The 16,145-nt window shown below is 51.3% G+C and overlaps 1 protein-coding gene across 2 annotated transcripts in view; it reads left to right on the plus strand.

Annotated features, from left to right (window-relative positions):
- The first annotated feature begins 2,325 nt into the window (after positions 1 to 2,325).
- The window catches only part of Usp2 (ubiquitin specific peptidase 2), a 28,115-nt gene continuing 14,295 nt past the window's right edge, over positions 2,326 to 16,145 (plus strand). The window contains exons 1-2 of one of the 2 annotated variants that reach the window (XM_032909984.1): positions 2,326 to 2,499; positions 10,417 to 11,270. In XM_032909984.1, the coding sequence (XP_032765875.1) occupies positions 10,458 to 11,270 (813 nt within the window). In that variant the 5' untranslated portion in view covers positions 2,326 to 2,499; positions 10,417 to 10,457. Of the gene's footprint in view, positions 2,500 to 7,673; positions 7,694 to 10,416; positions 11,271 to 16,145 lie in introns of those variants that run through there. The other variant, XM_032909985.1, reaches the window with a different exon arrangement.

The following is a 16,145-nucleotide window of genomic DNA, read 5'->3' on the forward strand; positions in this document are numbered from 1 at the left end:
ATTCTCCATTAAGAATTCAGATCCAGGTCTCCCATCTCAGTGAATGGAGAACTGATCAAAAGAGAAGCATATTAGTGGACTAGGATACAAGCTGGAATATCCCTGATTTACCTAAGGTTCATGACATAGGGAGGTGCATGCCTGGCTGGAGGCAGGGTCTGACTATAAAGCCCCATATATGACTCTAATGGTTTTATCTTTTTTCTGGGTGTCCTAGTTAGGATTAATATTGTTGTGATGAAACACCGGGACCAAAAGTAACCTGTGAAGGAAGAAAGTGGAGACACATCGTGATATTGGTGGAGAAATGCAGGGGAGGAGCTAAGGGCTTAGAATTAATGATCCAGGCAAAACTGAAGTCTTGGGACTTATCTTGACACCCGCCTACTTGGTTGGGCAGTTTTCCTCATCAGTGAGGAGGAAGGGTGGGGTATAAGAATCAATTGGGAAGGGGTTGGGGATTTAGCTCAGCTGTAGAGCGCTTGCCTAGCAAGTGCAAGGCCCTGGGTTTGGTCCCCAGCTCTGGAAAAAAAAAGAAAAAGAAAAAGAAAAAAAAAGAAAAAAGAATCAATTGGGAAAGAAAATAAAAGAATCAAGTAGGAGCAGGCTGGAGAGATGGCTCAGTGGTTAAGGGCACTGGCTACTTTTCCAGAAGTTCTGAGTTCAATTCCCAACAACCTCATCTGTAGTGGGACCTGATACCCTCTTCTGGCATCTATATGTAGATAGAGTACTCATATACATAAAACTAAACCTTTTTAAAATTTTTTAAATAAAATTTTAAAAAATAATCAAGAGGGGAGGAAATATATCGAGATATGCCTCGGCCTTTTTTTTTTTTTTAAAGGAAAGCTAGCAGGGTTAGCATTGCATCTTTGTTTTATTTTGTTTTTATGGTTTTTGTTTATGTGTTTGAGTGCACATGCACTTTTGGAGCTCAGACCATGTGAGTGGGTGCAGAGGCAGGTGGATCTCTGTGAATTCAAGGATAGCCTGGACTACATAGAAAAACCTTGTCTTGGGGAAATAAAGAAGAGAGGCTAAAGAGATGGCACTCACTGGCTGCTCTTCCAGAGGACCTGGGTTCGGTTCCCAGCAACCATACGGCAGCTCACAACTGTCTGCAGCTCCAACATCTGACACCTTCACACAGACATACATGCAGGCAAAATATCAATGCACATAAAATAAAAATAAATTCTTTTGTTAAAAGAGTGACTGATTTCCGTTAGGGGTGTTAACTAACTGAATAATAACTCTTAGAAGTCAGGTTTGCAGGCTGGAGAGACACCTCTGCAGTTAAGAGCACTGTCAGCTCTTCCTAAAGGACTGAGGTTCAACTCCCAGCACCTAAATGGCAGCTCGCTACTGTCTGTAACTTCAATTCCAGGGCATCTAACATCCTCACACAGGCATATATGCAAGCAAAGTACCATTGCACACAATAATTAGTTCATTAAAAATAAGGTCATTTGCTTAAAATGAAAACACAAATTGCCCCTTCTTTTTTATTCTAAACCTGACGGCTTAGATAAAATTCTATCCTTTCTTGGGATAAGAGCCTCCCAGAAGTCACCTAAATGAACTGCATTGGTAGAAATGTAAAGGCGCTTGACTTTTACTACCTGGGCATGGTCTCTCTAGGCCTCAGCTACATTGTGCAATAGATGACTATAATAGTGGTTCTTTTACAGGACAATTAAGAAGTTTAAATGAGAAAACTAATATATGCAAAGTATTTATCACACGTCTAGTAACATACTTAATAAGTAGCCCGTGAATGGATCATTCGAATAGTAATATTATCATGTTGAACGGACATAATCTTCTTTACCTGATTGATGGGGCTCTCTAAATATTGCTATGAGATATACTTGGCTGTTCGTTTAAATAAATGCATTCTTAAATATAAATAAATAAAATTAAAAGGTAGGCAGAATAAGAGTCTATGGAATAGAATATTCCCAGCCTGGTAGGAAAGTGTGGAGGAACATTAAGCCTTCCCTAAAATCTGAAAACTGATATGCTGCCTTTTCCCGTGATGCGACCCTCTGTCTCAGTATTTCCAGCGCCAGGACCTATCAGATTCCAGTCCACTTCTTTCCTTGCGCCACCGGCTCCAAACAGGCGTGCTTTTGCTCCACGTGGTTCTCTGTATATACCCGGTTGCCTGGGAGATCCACGCCGGGCGGGGCTCTACTGACGCAACAATAGGAACAAGCCAATAGCCGTGACGTATATCAGTGACGCAAACGCGGGGTGTGGCTTGGCCAGCCCGGGCGCGATGAGGCTGCTGCCCGCTGGGTGGCGCCGATTTCCCGGGGAGGTCCTTTCTGGCCCCCCGGCGGAGGTGGGGGAGAGGCGGGCAGGCACCGAGCGAGGCCAGGGAGCCCTCTGCGTCAGCCACTGCTCGCTGCGCCGCGCCAGTACCAGCCAGGACTCATCCGCAGCTCCATGCTTGTGCCCGGTTCGACTCGTCCATCCTCCGAGAAGAGGCAGGTACGTGCCACCTGTCGCAGGTCGGGGAAGGGAAAAGCCAGGGTCAGTACCAGCTTTGAGACTCGGAAAGTAGGGTATCAAAGACAGCTTGGGCAGTCTGGACATGAGGAATGTAGGACGAGGGCCAGCTGTGCGGAGGGGGTAACTCCAGCCGAGGGTGCCAGTGTGTGAGAGGGGCTGCCAGCTGACAGCTCGGAGTGCCAGGAAGAGCCATCTGTGTGCTGATCAGTGTGTTCTGAGGAAACACTGTAACCGCGGGTACAGGTCTCCCCGCCCTATGTGTTGTGTGGCCTGAGAATGACGTCTGGACCCTGACATCCCCTCTCCCCACGTGTGTGGGCAGCTACCACCCTCCCTGTTGTTAAACCTCCTGGGGCTGTCTCTTGGTCAGTTTTCCAAAGCGGGGGAAGGGGGTTAGGGGGAAGCCAGCAGTTAAGCGGAAGGGAAAATTTTTCCACCAATCCCAAATCAGAAAGAGGCAACTTTGAAATTCTCACCAATCCCAAAGCAAAAACAGCCATGCAATATTCTCTGAAATGCAACTTGCCAAGGGGAGTCCTGGTCAACTGCTTCTAGCTCTTCTGAGGAGAGAGAGAGAGCTCCTAGCTCTTAACCCCAGAACTTTTGAGAATAGAGTTGAAGATCCTAGTAGGGCTTCCCTACCACAAAACAAAAGGCATGGAGAACTGGTGGAAGAGCTGGGGTGGGGGTGTCCCCTACTCTTTGATGCTGTAGATGCATGCTGCTCTGGAATGAGGATTGGAATGAGGGCGTCCTCTAAAGTGCATCACCAGGACCCAGTCTGAGTCAGTACCGTGTGCTGAGACAGGGTGGAGGCACCAGCCCCGGGGCCTTCCAGTCTCCAGGGAGAGCCATCAAGAAACAGAAGAAATCATCTTGGGAGCAGGCAGGTGCACCGAGGCCAGAGAGGCCCTCCTCTCATGACCCTGGCCAGCCTGCCCTTGATACCCCGGAAGCCTGAGCCCTCCAACAGGTAGACTGGAACTGCCCCTCTAAAGCCAAGCATTCTCCTGACAGCCCAGAGAAGCCACACTTGATTTTTTTTTTTTTTTTTTTTTCTAAGCAAAGGGGAAAGGAGTGTGGCCTGTCGCCTTGGGAAAGTGGCAAAATCTGTCTGACTTTTCCATTGGGGGGATGTGGACTAGTTCAGAAAACCACAGGGCTGGTGTCTGGTGTCGCAATCCCGAGGGGTAGCCCAAAGCCTTTATCTTCTAGTAAGGGTTGTCTGCTACAACTGCCATTAGTAATGAATAGATGAGTGGACATGGCCAATAACCCTGGCGTTAATGAACCCTGGCTCTGTTTGAGGAAGCTTAAAACTATTGTTTTATCCTTATCCTTGTGAGATGTAATCACACCTTATTCATGGTTTTTGTTTATTTGTTCCTTTGAGTTTCTCCTTTGTGTGTATTTGTTTGGTTGGGTTTTTTTGGTTTCCTTTGGTTTCCTTTGGTTTGGTTTGGTTTGGTTTGGTTTTGAGACAGAGTTTCATTGTGTTGCCCTGGCTGTCTGCTTTGTAGACCAGGCTGTCCTTGAACTCAGAGATCTGCCTGCTTCTGTCTCCCAAGTGCTGGGGATAAAAGGCATGTGCCACCATACTAGCTCTATGATTCAGTTTTACAAACTACATAGCTAAGATTCAGAGACTTAAAAGTATCCTCAGAAGTTATCTTAGATCCAAGAAGGGAAAGAATAAGAATTCAGGCCTAGACCTAGAAGTAGTGGACTGAAAACCAAGGGCTGGTCCCAGCCACTCTTCTCTGCCCATGTCCAGAGAGGAGCTAGGTCCTCCCTATCTTAAAACTCCAGCAGCTGGGTTAGCAGTGTGCCCTCTTCCTGTTCGCTCAACTTGTGACAGACAGCACTAGAGAACCCACCTTCTCCATGTCTGGGACTCAGACTCATCCCCAGCCCTCTGCTCTGACCCCCTGGTCCTTCCTGTTATTTCCAAGTATTCCCTCCCAGGATTCTGGCTCATCCTCTGCTTCCACCCAGCCACTAGGCATCGGGTGGAAGGTGGGCTTGTCACTGCCCCTTTAATTCTCCTGGGGCCTGGAATGCAAGTGAGTTGCCATCTCGGCGAGGTCAGATAAGATACTATATATATCTAGCTAGCGTAACCTGAGCTCCGGATTACCCGGCCCCAGTCAGACTCCAGCTTCTAGACTCTACAACAGCCGTCTTTTCCCGGCGAGGAAAGAAGCCCCCAGATCCCATCCAGTGCCCCCGGACACAGGTCAGTAGCCCTCTCTTTGGTGTCTGAGCTTCAAGTATGGCTAAGTAAAGCCTCATTGAGTTCGGGAGAGCGTTTGAGAGGCTGCCCGCTGGACTTGGTGAGCGTTGTAACCAAACCCAAATGCTCCTCAAGATATGGGGACAGAGGACAACTGAAGCCCTAAAGGTGGGGGGTGAGACTCTCTCCAGAGCAGGGAGCACTAGGAGGGGTACTTGAGCAAAGGGGGTGAGGAAGGAAATCACAAGATACCTTCTGCTTCTAGGAAGCCTATTTCTTTGCCTTTTCTTGGAATTTTAGAGATATCTATCCATCCCAACCCCAAATCGAAAAACACCCTGTGTGATCCCCCCCTAGGCCCACCCGCTTCTCCACAAGCCAGGATACTTGTCCTGATCTCTCTCATCTCTGATCTCTTCACCTTACCTCTTCAACTCCCATCCCCTCCCCAAGTTCTGGGCACCTCCAAAGTGCAAGAGAAATGGAGACCTGCACAAATTCCTTTACAGGACCTCCCCTCCCAAAAGCGAGAGGATTCCGTGATAAAAGTAGGTGGGTTGCTGCAAGCATCTGATAGAGAGCGGTGCTAGCAACAGGTCAGAGGGTCAGGCTCAGGGATCAAGAGGCCTGAGAGGAGCCGATGGTATAATGTAAATGTACAGCTCTTGCCATTTTCTCCACTCTGTCAGGGTGGACACTTGTGGCCAGAGAGTCTAGCAAGGGATCCAAGCAGCAAGAAGGAAGGGTCATAGGTGTGACAGGGTGTCTATCCCCCCTCACCCCTCTTAGTCCTCAGTCAGCACATTCTGATACAATTAGCAGGCAGCTTTGGGAAGCTCTGAGGTCACTACTGCGGAGGTTCCCGAGCACCTAGTGAGACTGACTGGGACTCCCTGCTGACCTGCCCTGAACATCTGGGTAGGAAGAAAGGGACTTAGTGGTGTTTTGGGTGTGTCCATGAAGTGTCTTGTGGGGTAGAGGACGTAAGTGAGGGCAGTGACAAAGCCACAGATGTGGCTAGGCCTGTGCCTCAGAAAGATGAGCCCATCGGGACAGAAAGGGGCACGAATCTGCTAAGAGGTGGTGTATCACCAGTCCTCTGCCTCCAGGGCCAGGAGTGTCTGGGATTCTTGAGGCTTAAGTCCCTCCTCCAGCTGGGCAGGTTAGGGAGCCCTTCACGTGAGCTACAGGAAATGACAGTGACTGATGACAGTGACTTGATGCCAGGTGGTTGGCTGCCTCAAGGGAACAGGGTTCATTTCAACCCCTGACTCACCTAGTGTGGGTACTTTGGGGAGTGGGCTAAACCGCAGCCGTGGGAAGGAGGCTCAGGGATATGTCTGCCACCAGGCTGGGGCCCAGAAGCCTGTGCTGGGGTAGATGCCAGTACCAGGGGACACACAGGGCTTGGCAGAGAGGATGAAATAGAGGCCTCTCTCGCTCACCATCTCTCCCTCGATCAGTATTGTGCTGCAGCTCAGGTTACACCAGGCTTCGCTTTCATTCACTTACAGTGGAAAATCCAGGGGCTGTTCCCGCAAGGAGCCTTCTCTCCTAGCGGGATAAATAGGCGTGGGCATCCTGGAGGGGTCCTCCTTTGACTTCACAGGCCCATGGCCCTGCTTTCAGGACAGGGGATGGATGGCTTCAGGGTAGCTGCAGTGGACAGAGCTCAGTTCCCACCCAGCACAGACAACTGCAGCAGCCTGACAGCGGGAGAGGGTCCACATGACTTGCAGAAAGAACTGATTCGGGTTGGGGGATTTGGCTCCAGTGGTAGAGCGCTTGCCTAGCAAGCTGCAAGGCCCTGGGTTCAGTCCCCAGCTCAAAAAAAAAAAAAAGGAACTGTTTCCTTACCCACAAGTAGACGCATTGATAGCATGACCGCTTAAAGCTGCTGGGGGAACTGAGTTAGTGTGCTAGAGCCCTAGTCGGTGCACCTTGAAATGTTAAGATCTGAAATATGGACAATAAAACTTTACTTAAGTTTCACTCTTAGGGGCTCATACTTAACAATCCCAGCTCTTGGGATATGAGACAAGACAGAGACTTTGAGGTCAGCCTAGACTCGTCCAAAAAAACAAAAACAAAAGCAAAACAAGGCACTATTTAAATTTCTTATACATTTAAAAATACGGATTTTTTTTTCGTTTTCATTTAATGCAAACAATATAGCCTTTGCAATTATGTTTCTTAAGCCTGAGAATGTATGCATCTGAAAAAGTTCAAGCTTTCGTCTGCCTTGAGATTTTCAGGACCTCTACACTTAAGGACACTGCCAGGAAGGCTAGGGAGGACCAAGTACATACAGGATGAGGCTGTCTGGCAGACAAAGTCAAAAGCTGCGTTCAAGGTCCTCAGCGAGTTCTATGCCTGGTCTGTAGGTGTGTGGGACCAGTTGGCTGGGAGCCATAGCTGCATGGCTCCGCTGTCCCCAGAGGAAGCCAAGTGCATCTGTGCAAAATGATGCCACCATGCCGGTTTCTGTGGGGAAACTTTGCAAAGCAATGGAGACTCTCAGAGAGAAGGGAGACATCAACATCTCTGTTTAAAAAAAAAAAAGGCAAGAGTAGGAACTACCACCACCACCGCCACCGCCACCGCCACCGTTGTCCAAGGTGGCAGGCACCCGGGGAGGTGCAGCCAGCAGCCACATGCCTGAACTTGCCAGTTCTGGAAAAACAATGAGAGAAGCCAGGCAGCAGGGGCCCCACACTGGACAGGGAGGAGTGTGGGGAATCCCAGCCAATAGGCTGGCCTCCCACTGCCCCATGAAAGAGCCATTCAGTCCCAGGCGTTCCTGTGGCAACAGGGAGACTCAAAGCCATGAGAGTGCTGCCCTTCCTGTCCCCGTCTTGCGCAGCAAGGCCATAGGCAGATTCCCCAACTGAAGCTCCCGCCCATGGTGCATTCAGTAGCCTCCAGGGACAGCAGGACCAGGTAAAGCCAAGAAATACTAATGTAGTAAACTGTCTTCTCACCTGTGAGGTGCTGGAACTTTTGTCCAACAAAAGTATTGCTTAGTAGAGGGGAGAGATGTGTGCAAGGTTCTGGCTCCAGAAAGAAACCCTCTCCTACCCTGGGAGCTGTGAGGTAGGCATTAGAACTGACAGTTTCCAGGGGACTGTTTTAGAGCAACTGGTGGTTGCCTGCCAGATTGGAGCAGACAAGAGAGCTGGGATTGGGGAGCTCTCCCCAGGGTTCTATGAGCTAGAAGATGGGGCTTCAGGTTCAGGTCTTAAAAATGCCAGCGCTGTCTGTCCCTATGGCTGTATCTTGTTTGGCCTGAGCACTTGTGCGTCATACTCCGGGCTAAGAGAGGTCACAGGCTTGAGGCAGTGCCCACAGCATACCAATTCGCTTGGAGCCTCAGTCTGGGAGAAGGGAGAGAGAGAGCTGTGGGGCGGAGCCATGAGCTCATACAGGGAGGGTGGGGGCCAATCTGATTGGCTGTGGGGTGTCCCAGAGCCCAGCTCCCAAAGCCTGGAGTCTCTTTGACTTTGCATTATTGATGGAGTTCTCCAACATGGAACAGAACTGGACAGGTCCCCTGCCCCCACCCCTAGGCCTCTGTCCCCCCCACCACATACACCCCAGTGATTTCCCCTTATCAGTACTTCAGACTCTCACCCAGTTACCATCTCCCAGAGCAGACTGGAAGTTCCATGGGAGGAGGGAGTGTAGTGGACAAGAAAGTGTCCACGCACAGGGTGTTGGGGTCTCCTGAGCCAGGCAAGGAAGACAATCAGATGGACAGTCTTTCTGGTGACAACCAAGACTGAAAATTACCAGAGGTCTCTGGCACAGTTAAGGAACTCTGTTCCGTGGCCACCTCCTCACCTTCCACCTCTGCCTCTATCCCCAGCCTTCAGTGGCTTGAGTTTCTACAACCTTCTGCCAAGCTCTCGGCATTTGGGGCTTGGCACCAACTCCTCCCTGCCCTAGTGAGTGTGGCTGCTGGCCTGGACAAGCCGTGGGCTGCTTGAGCCAGTGTCTGCTGAATGGCTAGATGTCTACCCACTACCCACTTAACTCACTGGGGGTGGCAGGGGGAGCCTGGCGCCTGGGCTGAGGTTGAGCCGGCCAGGCCAGGGGATGGCCAGCCCTGCCATTATTATAGCTTACAAAGGGAGGAGCTGGGCTGCCTGGCTGGGCTAGCTAGGGGAGAAGATAATAGCCAGTCATTGGTAAGTGCTTTCCCGTGTTATTATCTCTCGGTCCTTGAAGCAACCCTGCAAGATAGGAATCCTGATCGTTATTATGCTCTTTTACACGGGAGGAAGTCGGGGCTTGAAGAGGTTTGACGACTAGTGTAACTTTGCTCCACGAGTCTGACACAGGGGGAGTCAAAACCAGCCCTGGGGCCAGTGAGATAGCTCAGCAAGTAAAGGCCCTTGCCACCAAACCTGACGACCAACAGACAAACCCCCAAACAACATGCATGGTGGAAAGAGAAGCTGACTCCTACCGGTTATCCTCTGACTTTCATATGTGTGTCGGGTGTGTGCGTGTGTGTTCGCTTCCCCCACCACCACCCTGAGGCCTGCCCTCTATTTAAGGGTCCCTGAAGAAAGGAGCCTGGTCCTCCAAGCCTCTTTCTCCAAAGCACCTTCTCCCCTCTTGCCACATGGTGGAGGGGTTCTAGGAGTCTCCAGATAAGGTAAAAGCAGGGCTGGTGAGAAAGGCTGCTGGGCCATGTCCTGGGTTCTAATCCTGACTCTCTATAGCATGTGAACTTGGGCAAGCAAGCATCACTGCTCGTATCTGTACAATGGGTTTAAAAATACATGGCCTCTAGAGCTGTTCAACCTCCACACTTTCCGTGATTAATCTACAAAAATCTGAAGTCTGGGAATGTCTGCAGTACAGGATCTTGACTCTAGGGGGCGCCACTCACACAAGTCAAGTAACTCCAGGATCAGTTTGTCACCTACATTAGTACCGAAACCTAGGAGGCTGTAGGTTCCTAAGCTCCACTTAGAAGACAAGGCCAAACCCCAGAAGAGAATAGATAGGTTCTACCTGTCCCTGGTGTGGTCCCCTTTGTGAAAGAGCAGCAGGTACCTGTGTCCAAGAATAATACAAGGGAGGACTGGAGTCCAAGGTCCAGCCCCCTCTGCCAGACGATCCCTCCCACCTCCCACCTCCACTTCCTTTCTTTCCTGAGACGTCTTTTTCTTCAGTCTTCCAGACATCTCCGCGGGGAAGGGGGAGTCTTTTATACCTGAAGGTAGTATTGCTTGCCAAAGGTAGGGGAGCGTTTATAACTCAGAAATGCTCACTATCCCCCAGTCTATGCACTGAGGGTGGTGGGATTCCTCTCCCCTACCCCCCAGCCCTTGCCAACTCTAAAGTTCCTGCCAAGACTTACGAAAAGACCCACATGGGATTCAGTTGGAGACTCTGACACAGAGGGCTGGGAAACAGGAGAGGCTGGGCCTTTGGCTAATTTTTTTTCTTGTGGGTACACGGATAGGTACACCAAGCCCATGTACAGACCTGTTTGCATGCTTGTTTCTCTGAAGCTGGCCAGCCTGTTATAGACAGGCCCCAAGTGGCCCCTGTTGAGCCTAAGGTCCTGGCCCACCTGGCATAAAAAACAATCACAGAGTGGGCCTGCTACCTTGCAGGGCCCTTTGACAGCTGCTTTCCTTGTCTTTCAGCCCATGAGGCTCCCAGTACCCACTGAGTACCACCCTGAAGGATGTCCCAGCTCTCCTCCACCCTGAAGCGCTATACAGAATCGTCCCGCTACACAGATGCCCCTTATGCCAAATCGGGCTATGGCACCTACACCCCTTCTTCCTATGGGGCCAACCTGGCCGCCTCCTTCCTGGAGAAGGAAAAACTTGGTTTCAAGCCGGTCTCCCCCACCAGCTTCCTCCCACGGCCCCGCACCTACGGCCCCTCCTCCATCCTGGACTGTGACAGGGGCCGCCCCCTGCTGAGATCTGACATCACTGGGGGTAGTAAACGGTCTGAGAGCCAGACCCGTGGCAATGAAAGGCCCTCAGGCAGTGGACTCAACGGAGGCAGTGGATTTTCTTATGGAGTGACCAGCAACTCCCTCAGCTACCTGCCCATGAATGCCAGAGACCAGGGCGTGACCCTGAGCCAGAAGAAATCGAACAGCCAATCAGACCTGGCCCGGGATTTCTCCAGCCTCCGGACCTCAGATAGCTACAGGACTTCAGATGGCTACCGGGCCTCAGATGGCTTTAGGATAGACCCCGGAAACCTGGGTCGCAGCCCCATGCTGGCCCGCACACGTAAGGAGCTCTGTGCCCTGCAGGGCCTCTACCAAGCAGCCAGCCGTTCTGAGTACCTAACAGACTATCTGGAGAACTATGGCCGCAAGGGCAGTGCACCACAGGTGCTCACACAAGCCCCTCCCTCCCGAGTCCCCGAAGTCCTCAGTCCCACCTACCGACCAAGTGGCCGCTACACACTGTGGGAGAAGAACAAGGGCCAGGCTTCTGGGCCCAGCCGCTCCAGTTCTCCGGGGCGAGACACCATGGTGAGTTTACTCTTGGGGATCCGGTGAGGGGCTGGGAAGACAGTGTTAAAAAGAGCCAAGTTAGGAACAGAACTCCCAATCTGACTGGTGATTGGTGGTGGACAAGCAGTGGAGGTCCTCCATGATGATCAAGCATGACTTGGTGGCCCCATAGGGACACAGAGCCATGGGGAAGGGCTGTCCCATGCTTCAAAGACCTACACGCTTGGGAATGGTCCAAAGATGCTCTAGAATGTCCAGACACCCCTCTACTTTGTTCTTCTCATTCTGTGCTCTGTGGGCTCTGGTCCAGCCAGGGCTGGATGTCACAGAAGTGATTAGCATGTTTCCTGTGTGAAGAGAGACATCCTCCCACCCCCATCCCTGCTCTGGATGATTCTCTTCCTGTCCAGGCGTGAGATATTAGTAGTAGCAAGGCTCTTCCCCTGATGCCAGCAGGCTTTGAGTCAGGGTATCCGGATAGTAGGGTTGTATCTTTGGAGAAAATAGCGTAGAGTCTTTTGTCTAGAGATAGGGATGATCTAATACCTCGGTGCTCCAGCCTGCCTGGACTGGAATAAGGGGAGAGGCTCTGCTGGAGATTAACCAAGGGCTGGCATGGTCTCCCTCACATCTAATCCCTGAACACGCCTCCCTTCGGGCAGTGACTTCTTTCCTCCTCTCCTGTAGTTATTGGTGTGTCCAATAGGTGGCGAGCGCTCCGAGATTTAAAATGATCGTATCTCTACCTCCCTCCCGTGTGCCTCTGGCAACTCAGAGCTCAGCTGACCTGCTGATTGCATGGATGGATGGATGGATGGATGGATGGGTGAATAGATTGGGATGGGGGTAGGGGTGGGGGTGGGGGTGGTGGATTGATGGGCAGCAGAACGCACGGGTAGGCAAGCATGTGGTAAGAGTGCTGTGTTGTCTGTTTCTTTATGTACCCCTCCTTATAGAGCATATGTCCTTTGTAATGGACAGCTATGTATGCCACAGCAAGAGATAGTGCTTTAGAGAGCTTGTTCGGGACTAGGGACTATAGCTGGATCATAGGCTAAAGCCTGTCATGACGAAGGGCCTTGGGACAGCTTTGATTGTATTACTTAAAGTGTTTTGGCTTTGCTGGGCCACCTGGGAAGTACCATGGAAGATACAAAAACTATGTCTCACAGGACATTCAGACTCTAGCCGTCAGGGTTGGCTACAAGCCTGGGACGCTGTAGGGTCCATTTGGAACATGTCCAGTGTTGTTCACGGAGGTGATGGGCAAGGGAAAGGCTCCTCTTGGTGGAGGGAGCCTCTGCTGACTTCTTCCTTTGCTCAGAAGAAAGGAACTCTCCTCATATAGGCATGCTCGTCTGTGGGGTCCGCAGGCGGTCTGCAGTAGAATCACCTATGGGCTTAAGAGTTCGGCCCTCTGAAGCCAATGCTCCCAGGACAGTGCCTTAAAATTGGCCCTGTTAGAAGCCTTTCAGGTTGTCTAAGCCAAGGCTGAAGCCTTCTGGGCCAAAGGCAACATACACTCCAGACTCCCACTGGATCTGCTCTTATCTGTCATCTTCCTCACAGCCTACTATTTATGACTCTTCCTGCTGTCCCCTTTCCCATCCTTTCTCCTTGGACACCTGGCCCTACCCCAGCCCAGGGCCAAAAAGAGTTGTTTTCAGAAAGAACCTCAAGCAAACTCAGTCACCGGAACTCGCATCCCTCCCACCTAGCAAGGCACAGCACTGTTAGGTGGTCAAGAGTGCCCTAAAGCCAAGCTAGGATTTCATCCTGAGCTCTGCTCAGTACAATACCACCAATCAGGAGCGAGCTCTGTGGTCTCACCACCCTAAGACCGTCACCTAACCTCAGCCCTCTTGATGCTCACTTCCTGGGGCTGATTGTATCCTAAGGAAGTGAGAGCAACTTTTTTGGTACCTTGAAACCTGCCCCGTCACAAGCTTCTCAGTAAGCTCTGTTCTCCCAGGATAGCTTCTTTCAAAAAAAAAAACAGCGTGGCTTCTTCTCTCGGTACTCTGTTTTCTAGCTCTGCACTCTCTGTACCGCTCATGCACTGAGAAGTGTGGCTTTCTCTGGAGGTTTCCTTCACTCCTAAGTCTGTTTGCTCTTCTGTAAAATGAAAGGAGCTCATAGTTTCTGCGTCATAAATTACTGTGAAAGAGCCTGACGCATAGTAGGTGCTCAGTAAAGGTCCGCCATCTTTGCTCCTGGCTTTAGGACACAAGAGAAGTGCAAGCCAGTCCTGCCTTCAGTTCACTTCAGGAAATCCATGTTTATATGATTACAATAGGAGGCAGGCCTGGGTGCTTGTGCCTCCTCCAGCGGTAGGGAAGGGAGAGGTCATCTGGGGCTGAGAGAGGCTGCCCGTGACCTCTCTCTGAGAGGCACGGTCTGACCCTTTAACTTTGGATACCTATCAGCTCAGACGGATTTCCTACTCTATAAACGTGAACGATGGCACCTGCCCTGCCCACCTCACAGCGTTGCCACGAGGCCCAAACCAAGCCACGGAGGTGGAGTCATCTCCAGCCAATAAAACAGTAACGGCCAACCTGAGCTTAGAGCTCGCTTCACAGGCTCCACTGAGCATGAGTAATGGAGGCACCACCAACATGCCAGTGAGTGAGGATACAACCCAGCCCCGGGTCTCTGAGGGTCTCCCCCTGAGACTCCACTGTCACTGAAAATGCAGGGTGGTGAGCCAGCAACCACCAAGGATTGTCACTGTCCCACTGAGCATTGCAGGTGGCTCAGCCCACAGAGAGCCTAGAGCCAGAGAGCACCAACCCAGTCAGCCCCCCCCATCCGCCCCACCTCTTCTGTTCCTGGGGCCTATGGAAGGACAAGCTGTTCCCACTGAGCACTGCCAGGCCCGTGTTTTAACCCTACAATCCTTCCTAATCCTCCTGTGATCCACCCCCCCAGCTGCTCCCCGGCCAGCCCTGGCACACTGCCTGCTGGCCTCAGGCCTTGCACTTGCCCCTCCCAGGCCTCACCTCCTCTCCCCAAGAAGAGCCACGGGTTGGCCCAGGGCCCTTCCGAGCATAGTCAGCAGGCTAGGAACCTGCCTCTTCCACACGGAGGCAGGGACTGAGGCACCAGGTCTGGCTGAGGCTGTTCTGTCTGACACACAGGATCTTATGCGCCCTTCCTCTCTGCTCGGGGTGGGGAACTGTTTCTAGAAGTGATAGAATGTGAATCTCTGGGTCCCGGCTGCCGCTGGGGTTGCTGACTCATGTTCTGAAGCCTTGGGTCCCAGCTGTTCAGTGACAGGGAGATTATATAAGCCAGGGTCATGTGATCCTCCTCTCGGGTGGGACTCTGGACTTGAACAAGTGGAGGATGGCAGAGAGGGCCCAAGAACTCCAGGACAAAAAGCGGACGTTCGGGGTTGGGGATTTTGCTCAGTGGTACAGCGCTTGCCTAGGAAGCGCAAGGCCCTGGGTTGGGCCCCCAGCTCCGAAAAAAAAAACCAAAAAAAAAAAAAAAAAAAAAAAAAAAGCGGACGTTCCTCTCCTGTTCCCTGCCTTCTCATTCTGTTGACTCAGCCTCACTGGACGGCACCTCTCCTGTCTTACTTGTCCATATTGACAACCTGACACCCTAGGGCCTATCCTTACCTGGCCTACCCCAGCCAGGCTCAACCACTCCAAGGAAACCAAACTTCCTGAGGGTTTCAGCCTGTGCAAAAGGCACTCAGAAGAAACAAAGTGAGAGTCCCCATGACCAGAACAAGACCTAGTTACCAAGGAGGAAGAGCAGAGGATTTGGGCATGATTATCAGAATCACCGTAGTGCTAATTTCTCCATCACTCGAAGACTCGCCTGGGCAGGGAGGGACCTGGCAGCCGTCCTTGTCATGACTTTCCAGCTCCACTTCTCAACTGATGTCCAGAACCCTCCATCCATCCTCTCTTCCCTTCAGCCACCCCCCCAACACACACACACACACACACACACACTCTCCAGGATGTCACTTTAAGTTAATATAGTGCTGGGGTGGGGCAAAGCAACACAAGTTAATCCAAGCCTAGCAAAATGTTCCCTGCCCCTGGGGGACCCGCTCCACTGACCATCAGCCTCAGAAACAAACATCATGTTCAGAGCTCGGCGCTGCACACGTGGTCCCTCGTCCGTCCCCTCTTACCTCAATGGATACATAAAACTAGCACCCGAAACAGAGCTATAAGCAATAGAAGGAAGTGTGTGGGCTTCTAGAATAAGGCTGGTTCAGGCCAGATTTCCTGGGGCTTGAAAGAGCACAGAACATTTGACCTGTGGGGGTCTAATTCCTACAAGGAAATAGTTTCCTACCGCTGATGGGGGAAGGGTAAACCGACTCTCCTCTGCAAAGGATACCGTGGGCTAGAAGCCCACGAAAGCTTTCCCCAAACTCAGAGCCCCTGCCTTTTCAGGTCTCAATTAAGCCAGGAGATAGACACTTGCTAGGATCTGGCCCTGAGACATCTTCCTGAACCCAAGCAGTATCACCAAACCCTAGACAAAGCTGCCTACTGGGATCTGAGAACAGGAGAATAGTTTCAGTCCCTGACCTTGTAGTTCGAACCCCCACTGAGGTAAAGAAAATGACCTGCCCTACACCAGAAGCAGGAAATAGCTCAGAGAAATTGTGGCTTTGGGCTGCAGGATTCAACCTAACCCATATGGCTCTGTATATTTCAGACTTAAGTCATGGAACCTTAGCCAAGGGGGTCAGACTCCTTTTTATGGAGCCCACTTTAGGAAATGGCTGTGAAGAGAGCGGGTCTCACAGGAGTTTGCCTAGTTGAGGAATAAGCCATGGGTCTTCCCTGGCTTCGTTTAGCAGCAGTAGGACCTGCTGGACAAGACTGGACGCTGTGCGAATCTGTTGCACTCACCCTAGAT

This window comes from Rattus rattus, chromosome 8 (assembly GCF_011064425.1).
Source record: "Rattus rattus isolate New Zealand chromosome 8, Rrattus_CSIRO_v1, whole genome shotgun sequence".
Taxonomy (NCBI): Eukaryota; Metazoa; Chordata; class Mammalia; order Rodentia; family Muridae; genus Rattus; species Rattus rattus.